This window comes from Siniperca chuatsi, linkage group LG14 (genome assembly GCF_020085105.1).
Source record: "Siniperca chuatsi isolate FFG_IHB_CAS linkage group LG14, ASM2008510v1, whole genome shotgun sequence".
NCBI lineage: Eukaryota > Metazoa > Chordata > Actinopteri > Centrarchiformes > Sinipercidae > Siniperca > Siniperca chuatsi.
In genome coordinates, this window is record NC_058055.1 from 17,542,839 (window position 1) to 17,556,712 (window position 13,874).

Sequence of the window (13,874 nt, forward strand, 5' to 3'; positions counted from 1 at the left end):
ATACGGATGATAGGCTTTTTTTTAATGGGGAAGCAAATTTTACTCATAATTTTACTTATAAATCATAGTTTTCCTCCTATTAAAGCTATTCAAGTTATTCCATCATCTGAGACATTTTTGGTTGTAAGTCATTATTTAGCATCATTGATAAAACACAAATTCTTGTGTTTGCTTTCTCTGCTGCTGAAGAATAAGTTTTTTCCCCTTCACTGGGAACCAATACATAAACATGAGTCGCAGCAGCTCGCCCCCCTCATGACATGCCACTTTTGAATGTCACAATTATATTTAATATTATAGAGTAATATGACGTAATTTTAAGCCAATTTTCTATACGAGTAGGCAGAGTTTGACTTTTCTTTGACTGACTGGTTTGAACCCTGAGATGACCTCGACAACAAACAAGCATTTTATCTGATTCTATTCATGTAGAAACAAGATTCAAGTCAAGTCAAGTAAATTTTATTTATATAGCCCAATATCACAAATCACAATTTGCCTCAAGGGGCTTTACAATCTGTACAGCATACAACACCTACTGTCCCCAAAAAAACCTTTTAACAGGGAAAAAAATGGAAGAAACCTCAGGAAGAGCAACAGAGGAGGGATCCCTCTCCCAGGACGGACAGACGTGCAATAGATGTTGTATGTACAGAATAGATTCACAACAGAAAATCATAGTATATACAATTATGATGGCAAAATGTAGATTGTAAAACATAAGTGAATAGGATGGATCCTTAGTCTCCCACTAAGTAGGATCTGAGCCACACCACCTCCTCTCCACCAGACCTGGAAAGAAGACAGGCCACACAAACACAGACTTCTTTTTAACTTTGGGGACACAAGCTAAAATTGACAAAATATGGTCAAATGTTCTGGTTTTAGTTAAGATTCTAGTCTTCTATTTGAAGACTTTTAGTAGTAGTGCGTGGTAGGCCAAACAACAAAACGTTACAGTAATCAAGTCCTGATGAAACAAAGGTATGAATTAGGATCTCTGCATCAGCCAAGGACAGAAAATACCTAATGCTATGATATCTTGGTGATGTCTTTAATGTGCTGATCAAAGGAGAGGGTAGGATCAAGCGTCAAAACTGCATATAATTTGGCCAATATAACTATACTATATTAAGAGAAATACAGAGGGCCAAGAATAGAGCCCTGAGGTACTCCATATTTTACATCAGAAAATAATGATTTAAATCGCAATTACAGTATTAGTCAGAAAATTGCATCTTTTTCTCCCATTGTTCAGCCCTCATATAATGATTCAGTGGATTTTATTTAGTCCTAACTTGATAACCTAACTTAGCTACATGCAGCACCTTTAACAATGAATTAATTGATATATGCTCTGAACCTCACTGTTCTCTCTCCCTCACAGCACAAGCGGTGTATCCCAGCCTCTCTGGAGGCCTACTATGCTGCCCAGGATGCCAACTCTAGGGGCCGTTTCTACACAGTGATCAGCCACTACAGCATGGCCAAGCAGACCACTTCGCACTCTGTCTCCCCCTGGCTGCCTGGAGAGGCAGGGGGGCAGCAGCACGGCGCGAAACCCCCGAGTGGCGAGGGCCACTGAGTTAGCTGAATGGTTAAAGGGTGTTGTAAACACATACAGACACATGCAGACATGAAGAAATACAGACACAGGCAGAAATAGACACAGACACACACAAACATGTAGGTGAATATTTAGAAAATATAGACAAAAGAGACGTACATAAACACAACAGCTACATATGTAATACCAATATAGAGTGAAAACATGCATGTAGACATAAAAGACACACAAGTCTTTACCTTGACTGCCCATTTATGTGCTCACTCTCTTATGGGGGGGCATTTCCCATTAAACCTTTGCTCTCTTGGGATTATCATTGTCTGCTGATACACTCTCACATACACAAAAACACACACAGTCTGCTCTCTCGTTACCATGTTTACTCCCTTCCTCTAAGTTATTATTTATTGACTGTCATGATATATTTATTTTTTACTGTAATGTGTGGATGATTTGTATGTGATTATCAGGCAACTCTTTGTACAAAGGCACAAGTCAGTGCTGAATTTCAAGCTTCTTCTTTGTGAAATTCTCTGGAGTTTGGAGTCTTTTTTTTTTCTTCAAGTGTGTATACTGTAGTTATATATATTCATTCACAGCCCCTTTTCTTTTCTTGCCTTTCTTGTCCAAACTGTGTAACCTCAGGCACGCCCGTCACACACACACACACACACACACACACACACACACACACACACACACACACACACACACATAGATCACTTCATATATTGCAATCCAAAAAATGTCAGTATGGTCTTGTATTGCTGTAACACATTTTTAAACACAAAATTTCAGCTGTACAGTCTGAGGAAGGTTTGACACCAGTGTCCACATCCTGAGTTGACTGAATGAATTTTTCCATCATGGCTGTTTGATAACTCATATACAATGTGCTGTACTATACATTTTAAATCCTGAAATCCCTCAGTGACCCAAGCTGTAAATACAACTGTGCGTTCAAGCTAGTTTTTTGTGTGTGTATGCATTGTAGTAGCTTTTATTAGAAGGTTGTTTTTTTTTAAAGACCTGCAATTCATTCATGCGAGTTACTCACACATTGCTTCTGCTGGTCTTGTACTGTAGCTCCATTAAACACAATGTTGCAGATGGAAAAGGAAATACCATGCATATCACCGTCTCTTGCCAAAACTCTTATTTTCCGCTGTGTTTTTGTTACATTTATCGATGGGCTTCAACTGGAGCCAAGTTTTGTTCCTCTACTGTTCTTTTTCATTTTGTAATGTTGGATCTGTTGTCAAGAGCGCTTTTATGAGATATTGTGATGTTGTTAGTTGATAAGTAGCGATACTTGATGTAATTTATCAGTGTGCATCCTTGTCCCTCTTGGTTTGAATTCAAAATAAAACAAGCTGTGACCTGTGCTGAGTGTCTGTCAGTCCCACTTACTGCTGTGTCTCGTTGGCACTCACGCAGAGCCTAATGCAGCCCGAGGCAGTGCAACTTGAATAACAGTGACGGCTTTTCATACAGCATGTTATATTATTCAGATGTTCTCCTACTCAAATTCATACTACATTAGATATGTATTCTGCTGTCCATGTATTGAAATTTCTAGAGCTGCAGAGAGCAGATTTGTTGGCTGTAATGATGAGTACCTGTGATTGACAGCAAAAAAGTACCAGAAGAATACCTGTATCTATAATGGCTACTGGATATATTATTTATCTACACGAAGTCCTCTGTGAATGGCAGATAAGGCCTCTGTTTTTCTTATGTGCAGCACTAACAACGGTGTCTTCAGTGAGTGACAAGAATAGCTTGCTTTCCTAATTAGAGGCTTGTATTTTAATGACTCCGTCAGCTGTCTCTGTTTTTCACTACTGAGGACTGAAACCCCCGCTGAATGCAACAGCTTTAAGAGAAAGAGAGAATAAAACACAAGGAGAAAACGACAAAAATATACTGTGTTTACTTACTTTGGACAAATATAAACAATTCATCGTTTAAAATATACAGGAAGTTGGCTTCAAATAGAAATAAGTGAGTTCATAATATCCCATGAATGTCAATCACTAAGAGGAGACACACACCAACCTGACATGTTAAGCAGACAGATAGTGTAACAGTAAGTTTGAAGGTTTCAACCTTGTGTGAAGCATTTCAATAAGTCCATCACTAACAGTGTCTGTGATGTAAGGTTCAAACTATCTCCTAAACTATCTCCAGATGACAAATAATGACCAACTTGTAAAACTAAATGTTTTCACGCTCGCTCAGGACTCAGGAAACAGATTTACTCTACAACATTGGGCCACTCCATTCTTTGTTCTTTGCTCATGACTGTTTCTCCATAAAAAGCCCATACAGTAATGGCTTCATAAAATGTTTCTCTTACTTTCCTCCTAGAATTACCTGCCTTTCTATCTTAACATCAACCTTATGGTCATATAGTGCTTGCTGCTATAGGTGGGCGATATTCATGAAATACTACATCATGGTATACAGTATGTAATTTTACATCACAATCAATATACAGTACATTCCCATATAATATACATTTTCTGGAAAATCTAATTTTAAATGGAAAAAAATGAACCGACAGAAATATCTGTTTTTGGCAAATTCAGTAAGTAAATACCTGGAAAATAAAAGTACATCACAATGATGCCATAAAACAGTCCTGATCATTGATTTACAGCATTGTCTATATTGAACTACAACACCTATTAATGTTTATGGTAGACAAATTTATACTGTCACCCAATGTCACTACTACTCCAATCCTACTTGTTGCTCATTCAAAGGTATTCAAAAAGGATATCCCACTGGGTCTTTAAGGGGATTTGAACATGGTATGTGTTGAATCCTTCTGGAAAATAAATAAAAGCACCAAGTTCAAGAACAGTTTCTTTCTGACTGAAATAAATATAGTTAATGTGATCTTTTAAAACAAATGGTATACATGACAGCCTAACAAGGCTAAGAGTCTACCGCCACACTAGTGGCTCTATGTCAGTGTCAGCATGGTAACATGCTCACAATGACAGCGTTAATGTCCTGATGTTTAGCAGGTATAATTTGATACCATGTTCTCCATCTTACTTAAGCATAATAGGCTAAAATTTGCTAATTAGCACCATCACAAAGTACAGCTGACGCTGATGGGAATGTCAACCAAATGTAAAGTATTGGACATTAAAATTTTGACTTGAGAATGGCACAAGATGGAAAGTTAAGTAATCACTCAAGTTACAGTTACAGTTCATGCTGAGGAGGACCTGAATGTGTGTACCAGATTTCATGTCAAGCCATCTAATAAATGTTGAGGCACTTCATTCTGGACCAAAGTGGTGGACCAACCAACAGACATTGCCATTCAAATCAAACACACACAATGTCATTGTCAGAAACAACTTGATATAGACATTCAAACCTTCAGTGGAAATGAGCAGGACTGTTGGGCTGCCAACATAGCTTTTCTTAAGTACTAAACAGTTGCTGAACTGTTGCAAAAAAACAAACACAACTCATTACTGTTAAGCTGTTCAGTTACAACAGATACTTAAATCTTGACAACTGATCATAAAGGACGGTTTTCCTGATGTTTGCCGTTTGCTTTACTCCCACGTGGACACAGAACAGAACTGACTCAGAGTCTGTGCGAAATGGACAGATGGTTGCTTATGCAGTGCTTACACAATGCTAACACAATGCTGCGATGTTGTTAATTCATGGGTCAGGTGAAAAAAAGCAGCTGGTGCCTTCATATGGGCAAGAGAAGGGACATGGTTGTCTTCAAAGACCAACGAAGGTCGGCAACAGAAAGACCAAGGTATACCCTTGACATCACCAATGACTAAAATGAGAAGAAATTAGTTTATGTATAGTATATGTAAAGATACAGAATACATTACTTTGAAATGCTCCATTCCATTTCATTTTGACACAGTCACACGACCATGTATGATTTTTGAAGCTCATTGATTTTAGCAGACCTGCTTAATGTATGATCCATTCCTTCTCTTCACACTGTGGAAGCGTAGACTCCTCACCAAGCTTATTAGACCATTCATTTTAAAGACCTTATGGCCCTGATTACTTACAAGGGACAATTGGCAATCAGATATGAGATGAACTGTGGCTTAATCCTCTCTCTGGCTCTCTAATTATAATGGCAAATAGCTTCCAGTGGTGTAATTCATGCTAAATTTCTGCCAGTGCAGGATATTAGATATTGATGTGAAGAAGGACTGATTGTTGCAGACAGGTCATTGGTGTTTTCTGAAAGTAGAGAGGGATGTTGGAGGAAGGAGAGGGGAAAGTAGAAGAATAGGGAGAGAGAGAGAGAGAGAAAGAAAGGAAAGGCTCTGCGTTGATTGGCACAGAGGGAAATTAAGCCTGACATCTGGAAATGAACAGCGATATAAGTCCATCCTGTTGTCTCCCAACAGAGGAAAAGATACGATGGGCTTGAAACTTCCCTGATGATTTGGAGGTGCTGTGTTCCACTACAGAATGATAACAGCTGCCTCTCTGTTTGGCTCATATTTCTTTTTCTGTTTTGCATTCAGGGACTCTCTCCCAGTCCTCATGTAAGTTTTTCTTTTTGCTCACCGTTTGTCTTCTTTGTTTCATATTCTAGCTCTCTGTCTCTGCCTGCCTGTTTCTTTATTTCTTCCACGCTGTCTATTTCAATTCATTGATGTCATCTCCCATCTCCCTCGGCTTTCAGCTACTAAGGATTGGCAGTTTTGATTTTTTGAATTGGTGAAAACACGTCTCAATACCAGTGCTGACAAATGTATCGGCTACTTGTACATATTTTGAATGAATAACAATAGATTATTTTTTGCTTACATTTTAAACAACTGAAACCATTGGAGGGAAATATTTGTTCTGGGTTATGGTGAAGGTTTTCAAAATGCTGGCTTTGATTAAAATGGTTGGAATCAAATAATATGTTAAGATGTTAAGAAATATGTAACTATATACTCTATTTTAGGGTTTGTCTTTTTTATTTACATGTAGGATAACAAACAGAGCAATATTTGATACCTTTTGGCAGTTTCTTCTGAATACTACACTGTTAAGTGTAAGGCTACCATGAGCATTGATTGTTTACAAGCTTCCTGTTTGATTGTTTTTGTGCAGCAAGCATATTTATGCTAGCATGGCTTCAGACCTTTAAACTGTTTGCAGATTTGTCCAGCAATTCAAAGAGGTCTGGTGTCATGCTCACAGATGGTTATTTCCCCTGGTTGTAGAAACAAGTAAACAATCATAGCATTGTAGGCAGCATTAAGATTGGGGAGCATAGCTAGCTGGCTACTGGGCTACATGCATGAAAAACAACAGAAAAATTACCACAAAAATTGCAGCAAGCATGGATGAGATCAACATCTCTCTATAGGTTGTTGTAAGTTGACTTGGAGAACAGCTCTTAAATCGGCACACTGCAACTGCTACCACCGCTTCTGTGTCAACTGAAAATGTCATTGACAGGACAGTTGCAGCACTTGTTACTAATTGCTTAGGGCAAAAAACAACAAAATAACCCTAGCATCCAAACATCAATCATCTAACATGAACACGATAAGAGGCTGAATAATGAAGGTGTGTTCTGGCGTACCCCATGGTTATATTTAAGGCCCTATTTTATTTCTGTTTATAATGGGATCACACCTTCCAATCAATCAGAATAGAGAATTCTCAGAGGCCATGTTATAATTGTTTTCATAGCACTACATGGACTGGCACCAACTTAACAGTACATCAACAATAAGTCCTTAGTCCGTATTCTACATAGACCCTTCTGATTAATAATCCTTGCAATTCTACATTCCGAGTCAAAGTCCAAATGTGAGTCTTTTTCATTGTCACTCCCAGACTGTGTCCCAGACAGACAGTCTGATCTTCCCCATCTATTGCCATTTTTTAAACCCTGTTTAAGACCCATCTTTCTACAACTGCTTTTCAGTCTCCTCAGTTATTACTGTGACTACATGATTGCTTTAGCGCCCGCCTTGTGTCTTTCCTCTGACTTCCCGTCCTCCATTCTGTCTCTCTTTTCCTATACACCCACGCACAGACACACGCACACACACACATATCAGAATTCACGTGCACTCAAACATGCACACATATGGCCATCTGTGTAATCAGTGCTGTCAGAGAAAGGCTGTTTCTCCACAGTTGGACCTCGGAGGTGTGGAGGAGGAAAACAGAAGGAAGAGAAGGAAAGAAATTGCAGAGGAGGGGGACAGACCTGGGGGAAATTACAAGAAGCGGAAAGGAGTCAGGTAAATGGTGGGGAAGCAGCAATCAGGAGCTTCATCAGATGTTGACAGTTGTGTATTCAGTGTTAAAGTTTGAGTTGTCACTTTGTGTGTTCAGTTTTCCTGTTAATGTACATAAATGATAAAATAATGTGATGTGTGCAGAAAGGGCAAATGCACCATGTTTCACTCCTTACAGTTCGTTTCAGTGGATTTGCCACGATCATTGAAATTCAATTTCAACTTTGGTAGACTTTGACACACAAGTTGCGCATTTGACCAATAGCAAGCTGTCTTGACAGTGCTGACCTTTGAGGGAATGGACAGCCGGAGAGTCCAAAATGGAGGAAGTCTTCACAGCTTATTAGCTGTTTTGCATTATCTGCTTTTATTTAACCTTCCTGTGGAGTATGAACTGCTCCACAAAAGAGGAAAGGTTTGGTTTATGGGCGATACAAATACATCTTTTGAATAAACTGTGTAAACTTACATCACACCATACTTCACCTCACATCCCACTGGTGTGCTGGCCTGCCTGCTGGATTACTGATGATGTTGGTGAGCATTATGTTTCAGCTAGCCACAATATACTCAAGAAAATATATAGTACTTAAGAAGAGCATCACATATTTAACGCAAGCCACATTTTGCATCAAAAATGAAGGATCCCCACACTATGTAGGTTCCTCTACACTAACATTAGAGGTGATGTACTAGTGTAGGTGTGTTAATAATGTATTTTAAAGGACTTTCAAATGTCAAAGGAACTATTTAGTTACGCCTTGTAAAATGCATTTTCATTACAAGATTCACTGGGCTTTCCAAATGGACTCTCTCTCTCTCTCTCTCTCTCTCTCGCTCTCTCTCTCTGTGTGTTTGTGTGTGCGTGTGTGTTCAACCAAAAGTTGAATTCAAATAATATATAATAATAGTATATCTAGTATGTTTTACTGTCCTCTACCATAGTGACAGTGCAGTTTGTTAAATTAAATCTGCATATAAATGATCAAATGTTAATGCGTCTAAGTGTTTGTGCGTGTGTGCGTGTGTGTCCCTGTGAGTGTATGTTAGTACTTTGTTCTGGCCTAGTTTCTCCCAACTATTTAGGAGGATGTCATTTAAGTCCATGAACCCTTACTGCTGCTGGGGTGCTCCCGCTGAGTTTGGTACGTATAATATTCAAAATACTGAGCACAGTTTAATTATTTAGAAAAAAATGTCTGGGTTAAGGGATGTAAGTGTTGTCTCTCTCTCAGGGAGCAGCTACAGAGCATAATAATCTGGCTGGCTGCAGTATTTGTTATTGCACAAAACAGAAAATATGGCTCAGTGGTGTACTGGCCCTAAGGTTTATAATATTTATATTATTTCAGGAAAGAAAACTCATTAGGTCATTGGTCTGCAAACAAATTTGTCATTTCTTAACTACCTTAAATCTGTAGACACACGGAGACACACACTCACTGACTTGATCCCATGTAAAAAGGCACACACACACACACACACAGAACCACACTCTGATCTTTGTGTAGTCTATGTAGCTTATTTGCGACACAGCGCTCTCTGCTTGCCAGTCCCAGTGAAACTGGGGCAATGGAATAATCCATGGTCAGATGTCATTCATATTTAGGACTGGATGCCAAGACACTGTGTGCTGCAGACAGCAAACTGTGCTCTGTGAGAGCAGGGATTATTAAGAGATGATGTTAAATACCAGCCTGGATGCATTTCATGTGCACTTGCTGGCTACAAGTGTGTTCATTTTATGACTAATGTGACTTCTAAAGAGGCTGGACCTGCCAACATGGGCAGGATACTGTTTAATTGTAGTCATGACACCAAAGCACTTTGCTCCAGTTATTGGTTCACAGCACTCTGATTCCGCAAATGATGAATTTAGGAAACTAGCTGTGATAGCAGCTGTGTCCATCCAATGAATCCAAGCATTTTAGGTTATTTAAACCTTTCAGCTAAAACAGACTTAGTGCTTAGAACTGGGCCCTCAATGCAACAATAACAAAAAGTTGAAACTAGGGTTCAAATAAGTCTTCATAGGATTTTGTCTAACAATGTAACATGAAACTTTACAGTATGATGCAATGCAATACAATTACCCCACAAACCATAGCCTTAAAAGTTAGCATAGTTCAATCAACACCAGACACAGCCCCAGTTTTGCATAATTTAAACCAAAAACCAGAGGTAGAGAGATAATATTTATTGCATGGCTATTGATATGGACTGAATTATATTATAATATGTTTACAGTAGTGTTGAGTAGACTGAGTAGGTACATAATGACTTACAGTTCAATGAATTGCAGATGTAATCCCCAGAAAATTGGCAACTCCATGTAAAAATGAAGGGATGGAGATATTCAATTTACAATGAACTAGTGAAAAGCAAAAAATCTTGGCAATTGGCATCTCAAATGTTTGGCAATTTTTCTTAATAAATAACTTAAACAATTAATCAATTATTAAAATTGTTGTTGAATGTTTCTGTCAATCGACTAATTGATTAATAAACTAATCACTAAATGGAATATTAAATTGAATCATACCACTGGCATTTTCAACGCACCAGATTTATTATGACATAATTTATTGGTTCACTCAACAACCATTCTAAATCAAAATTACAATCTTTGCCTAGTCATTATCAGGTAAGGCAAACAAAGCTGTTTTCTTGAGATTTTAATAATGCCACATCTTCAAGAGACTAAATCATGACTCTTGCTTAGATCTTGGCCTGGTGTTCATTCTGAGTTAATATTCACAACTTTGCTCACCTATCCTCTGCCCTCTATTCTTCTCTTTTCCCTTCACTTCCCTCTCTAATTATCCTGTAATTGGGCCTTTATTCACCAGCATAGCTGTCTTATCACACCGTCACTTGGCAATGAAACCTAATCAGAGAGAAAGAGAGATAGAGAGAAATAGCCAGGTGTGTTATCTCTTACCTACCGATTTGCTGCTGAACTTCAATAACAGCTTTATGTATTCTACTAGTCTGTTTAAAAAGAAACTCTCTTCCTTCATACATACCGAGGATTCTGCATTAGAAAGAAGATGCCAGAAGGAATTTGGGTGAGTGAGGGTGAGTCATAGAAATAGAAAGAGTTACCACAGAGGAAGAGAGATATATTACATACATTACAGATTAAGATGGTGCTCTGATTTTAGCCAAACAGAAAAGAGAGGGCAATCTGAATATTTGTTGATGAGGAAAGGTTTTCTCCTGCACCCTAAGCTGATGACGAACAAAAAAAAATACTACAGATGGAGGGATGTGTAAGTGGACATCTGTCTCAACGTATGCTTGAATGTGTAGATGTGCATGTGTGTGTTTGTGTGTGTGTTGACATATATGTGTGCAGGTACTTGAGTGTCCTTACAGAGATGAGGAGTGGGCTACAGAGGTCTGGTAAACTCACTTCTTTCTAACTCCACAACGCCAGATTTTTTTTTCATTTTCAAACTTGTAATCTTCAGCCCCAACTGACATTGACTCAAGTGACATCACTTGAGGCAATTTATCAGACTTCACACAGCTCCCTCTGGAGCCACCAAAGGCTTTATACAATGTTTTTTCACATACGCACTCCCGAAAACCTGTAAACAGACTTTGATGTGTAAAATCAGTGGAATTCCCTTAAGCCCTGCTGCATGTTTTTTTTATTTATAGAAAATAACAACAAACAACATTGAGTCTGAGAGCAAATTATAATGGTCAGATAAACTTTTTGATACATAGGCCTACAGTACATCTGTTTCACAATGATCAAATAGAGATCAAAGGTGGAAAATCTCAGGTATAAATTGTAATTTCTTTACAAAATTAAAACTTTAGTCATAAAAACTTTCCAGTGTTGTTGTTCATCTAAGGAGAGGAAAAACGTTGAAGTAACTAAGAGCTCGAGGGGAAACCAAAGAATTCTCCTGAAGTCGGTGGTTGCTATTTTAGGTTAAAAAAGTTGTGAATATCCATTTCATTTTTGCATATCCATCTGATATTTGACATAGTGACTACCACATGTGCAGAACGAGATTTAAATATATATAAACTTTAACCAAGCTGCAGATGTTCTACCCACTGCCTCAGCCTTCAGCACCTGGATACTGCAGATGTACCACAACAAATTAACATATATCTTATTACTTTTAGTGTCCAAAAATATATTTATGAGAATTTAAGGCAAAGTTAAAGTGGTATAATGCTGCCTTCAAGTGTTCTGACATTAGAGGCTATAAATATAACTTACAGTGTGACACATTGAAGTCCATTACTCAAGGCAATTTTATTTAAATAGCCTAAAATCACAAATTTGCCTGGGCTTTCCATTCTGTACTGCATACGACACCCTTTGTCCCTATCCATTAAGTCCATTAATGCAATTAATGACAGAATGGATTAAGAGCCGTAGCTGCATAATAAATGACATCAAAGAGTGAAAATTGCGACTCAACCTCGTTCTTTGTGTGCGTGTTACCAGCTTAGAAGTAGAGTGGCCTCTAATAAGAGACTTCCCTTTTGACTGATACATCCTAACATCTATGCAAAGAAATACAAAAACTGTTGTGACCAGATTAATGGTTCTTAATTAATGTGACTAGCTCAGACTTTGACTCTGATTATAGGCAATATTACCCCTTTAATTGTTTGTTCAATTACTCCCACTGTCATAGTTTAGCCACATCTCTCCTCCTATCGTTGTGTGCTCTGTTGTAGCTCTCCCCTCTCTGTGTTCCTTGTCAGACCTCTGTTTGTCTCTCGGTGTGTGTGTGTGTGTGTGTGTGTGTACTGGCCTGGGCGTGATGCTCTGGTTTTCCCTCCTGCTGCTGATCACTGGCATACCTGATGTTCATCACCCAATCAAGTCTCACAGTATATCTACTCAGCTCTACCATTCAACCGGTGCCATTTGTCTCACTGCACTGTTGTGGTACCGTCGATACGGCCTAATGCATGATCCAGTTAACTTTCCAGTTGCTTGGTTACTCCTGTCTGACCTTGTCTGTCTCCGCCTCAGGTTCACTACCTGCCGTGATCCCAGCCACCGTGGTCTACCTGATCTCTGCAGTCTCCAGTCAAACTGCCTTCCCTTCTCTGCCTGTCACGCTACCCGAGCCATCTCCAGAGCACTCTTCACCGGCTTCGCCCTTTGAGCCCTGCTGATCACCCACGGGCAGTTCTTCCACCGGCTCCAGCAGACTACACCTGCCTCGCCCGCTCTGGAGGAGCATTCATCTACCAGTGATCTGTTGTAGTATTTATAATAAAGACTGTCTGAACTAACATCCAGGTCTCCCTCTTGCTGTGTCCTGCTTTTGGGTTCCTTAGATCGTTTAACCGTTTTTTTATGCATTATTTTACATAGTGTGTGTGTGTGTGTGTGTGTCTCTCTCTCTCTCTCTCTCTCTCTCTCTCTCTCTCTCTCTATCTATCTATCTATCTATAGTTGGTAATGCTTAATTGGTTAACAAATTGCTGATCATTAAAAAGACAGTCTTCCTCCCAATGACTGTCACTAAGGTAACATATAGATATTGCTACAGCTAGTAACCAAACTTTGTTTTAGTTCCAACCTGAAACAAACATTTTCCCATATACATTCAGGAGAAAAAACCTCAAGATGTTTTCATTGTGTAACAAAAACAATGAAGCTATTTCATTAGAGCCCAGCAAGCTTTGATGAAATGAAATGTGAAGAAAAATATAAATGTTTCAGGCACCCGGCTGTCAGTGTGTTCACACCTAAAAGAGAGAAATCATTTACATTTACCAAACAATAATATAGAGTAGGTCTAATGACAGAAATAACTTCTAGCATTATTTTTCACCACATACTAAGCCTCAATAAAACTAACCACTTGGTATACCAGACTTTTACAATGTTTTTTTCTTTGTTATATATTTTTATACTGTATGCATTCAGATTGAAACTCCCAGATGCAAAACAACAGTTGAATACAGTACTGCACTTTGAACAGAGCTGACATTTTTACTTCTATACCGCTGTTGTTTGAGTGTTATTAAATATATCAAATAATTTGTGCCATTTAATC

The 13,874-nt window shown here is 38.6% G+C and overlaps 1 protein-coding gene across 1 annotated transcript in view; it reads left to right on the forward strand.

Annotated features, from left to right (window-relative positions):
• The window catches only part of nsg2 (neuronal vesicle trafficking associated 2), a 40,351-nt gene extending 37,400 nt beyond the window's left edge, over nucleotides 1-2,951 (forward strand). The window contains exon 5 of the mRNA XM_044221944.1: nucleotides 1,388-2,951. Coding sequence (XP_044077879.1) covers nucleotides 1,388-1,585 — 198 coding nt within the window. The 3' untranslated portion in view covers nucleotides 1,586-2,951. The remainder of the gene's footprint in view (nucleotides 1-1,387) is intronic.
• Nucleotides 2,952-13,874: the final 10,923 nt, after the last annotated feature.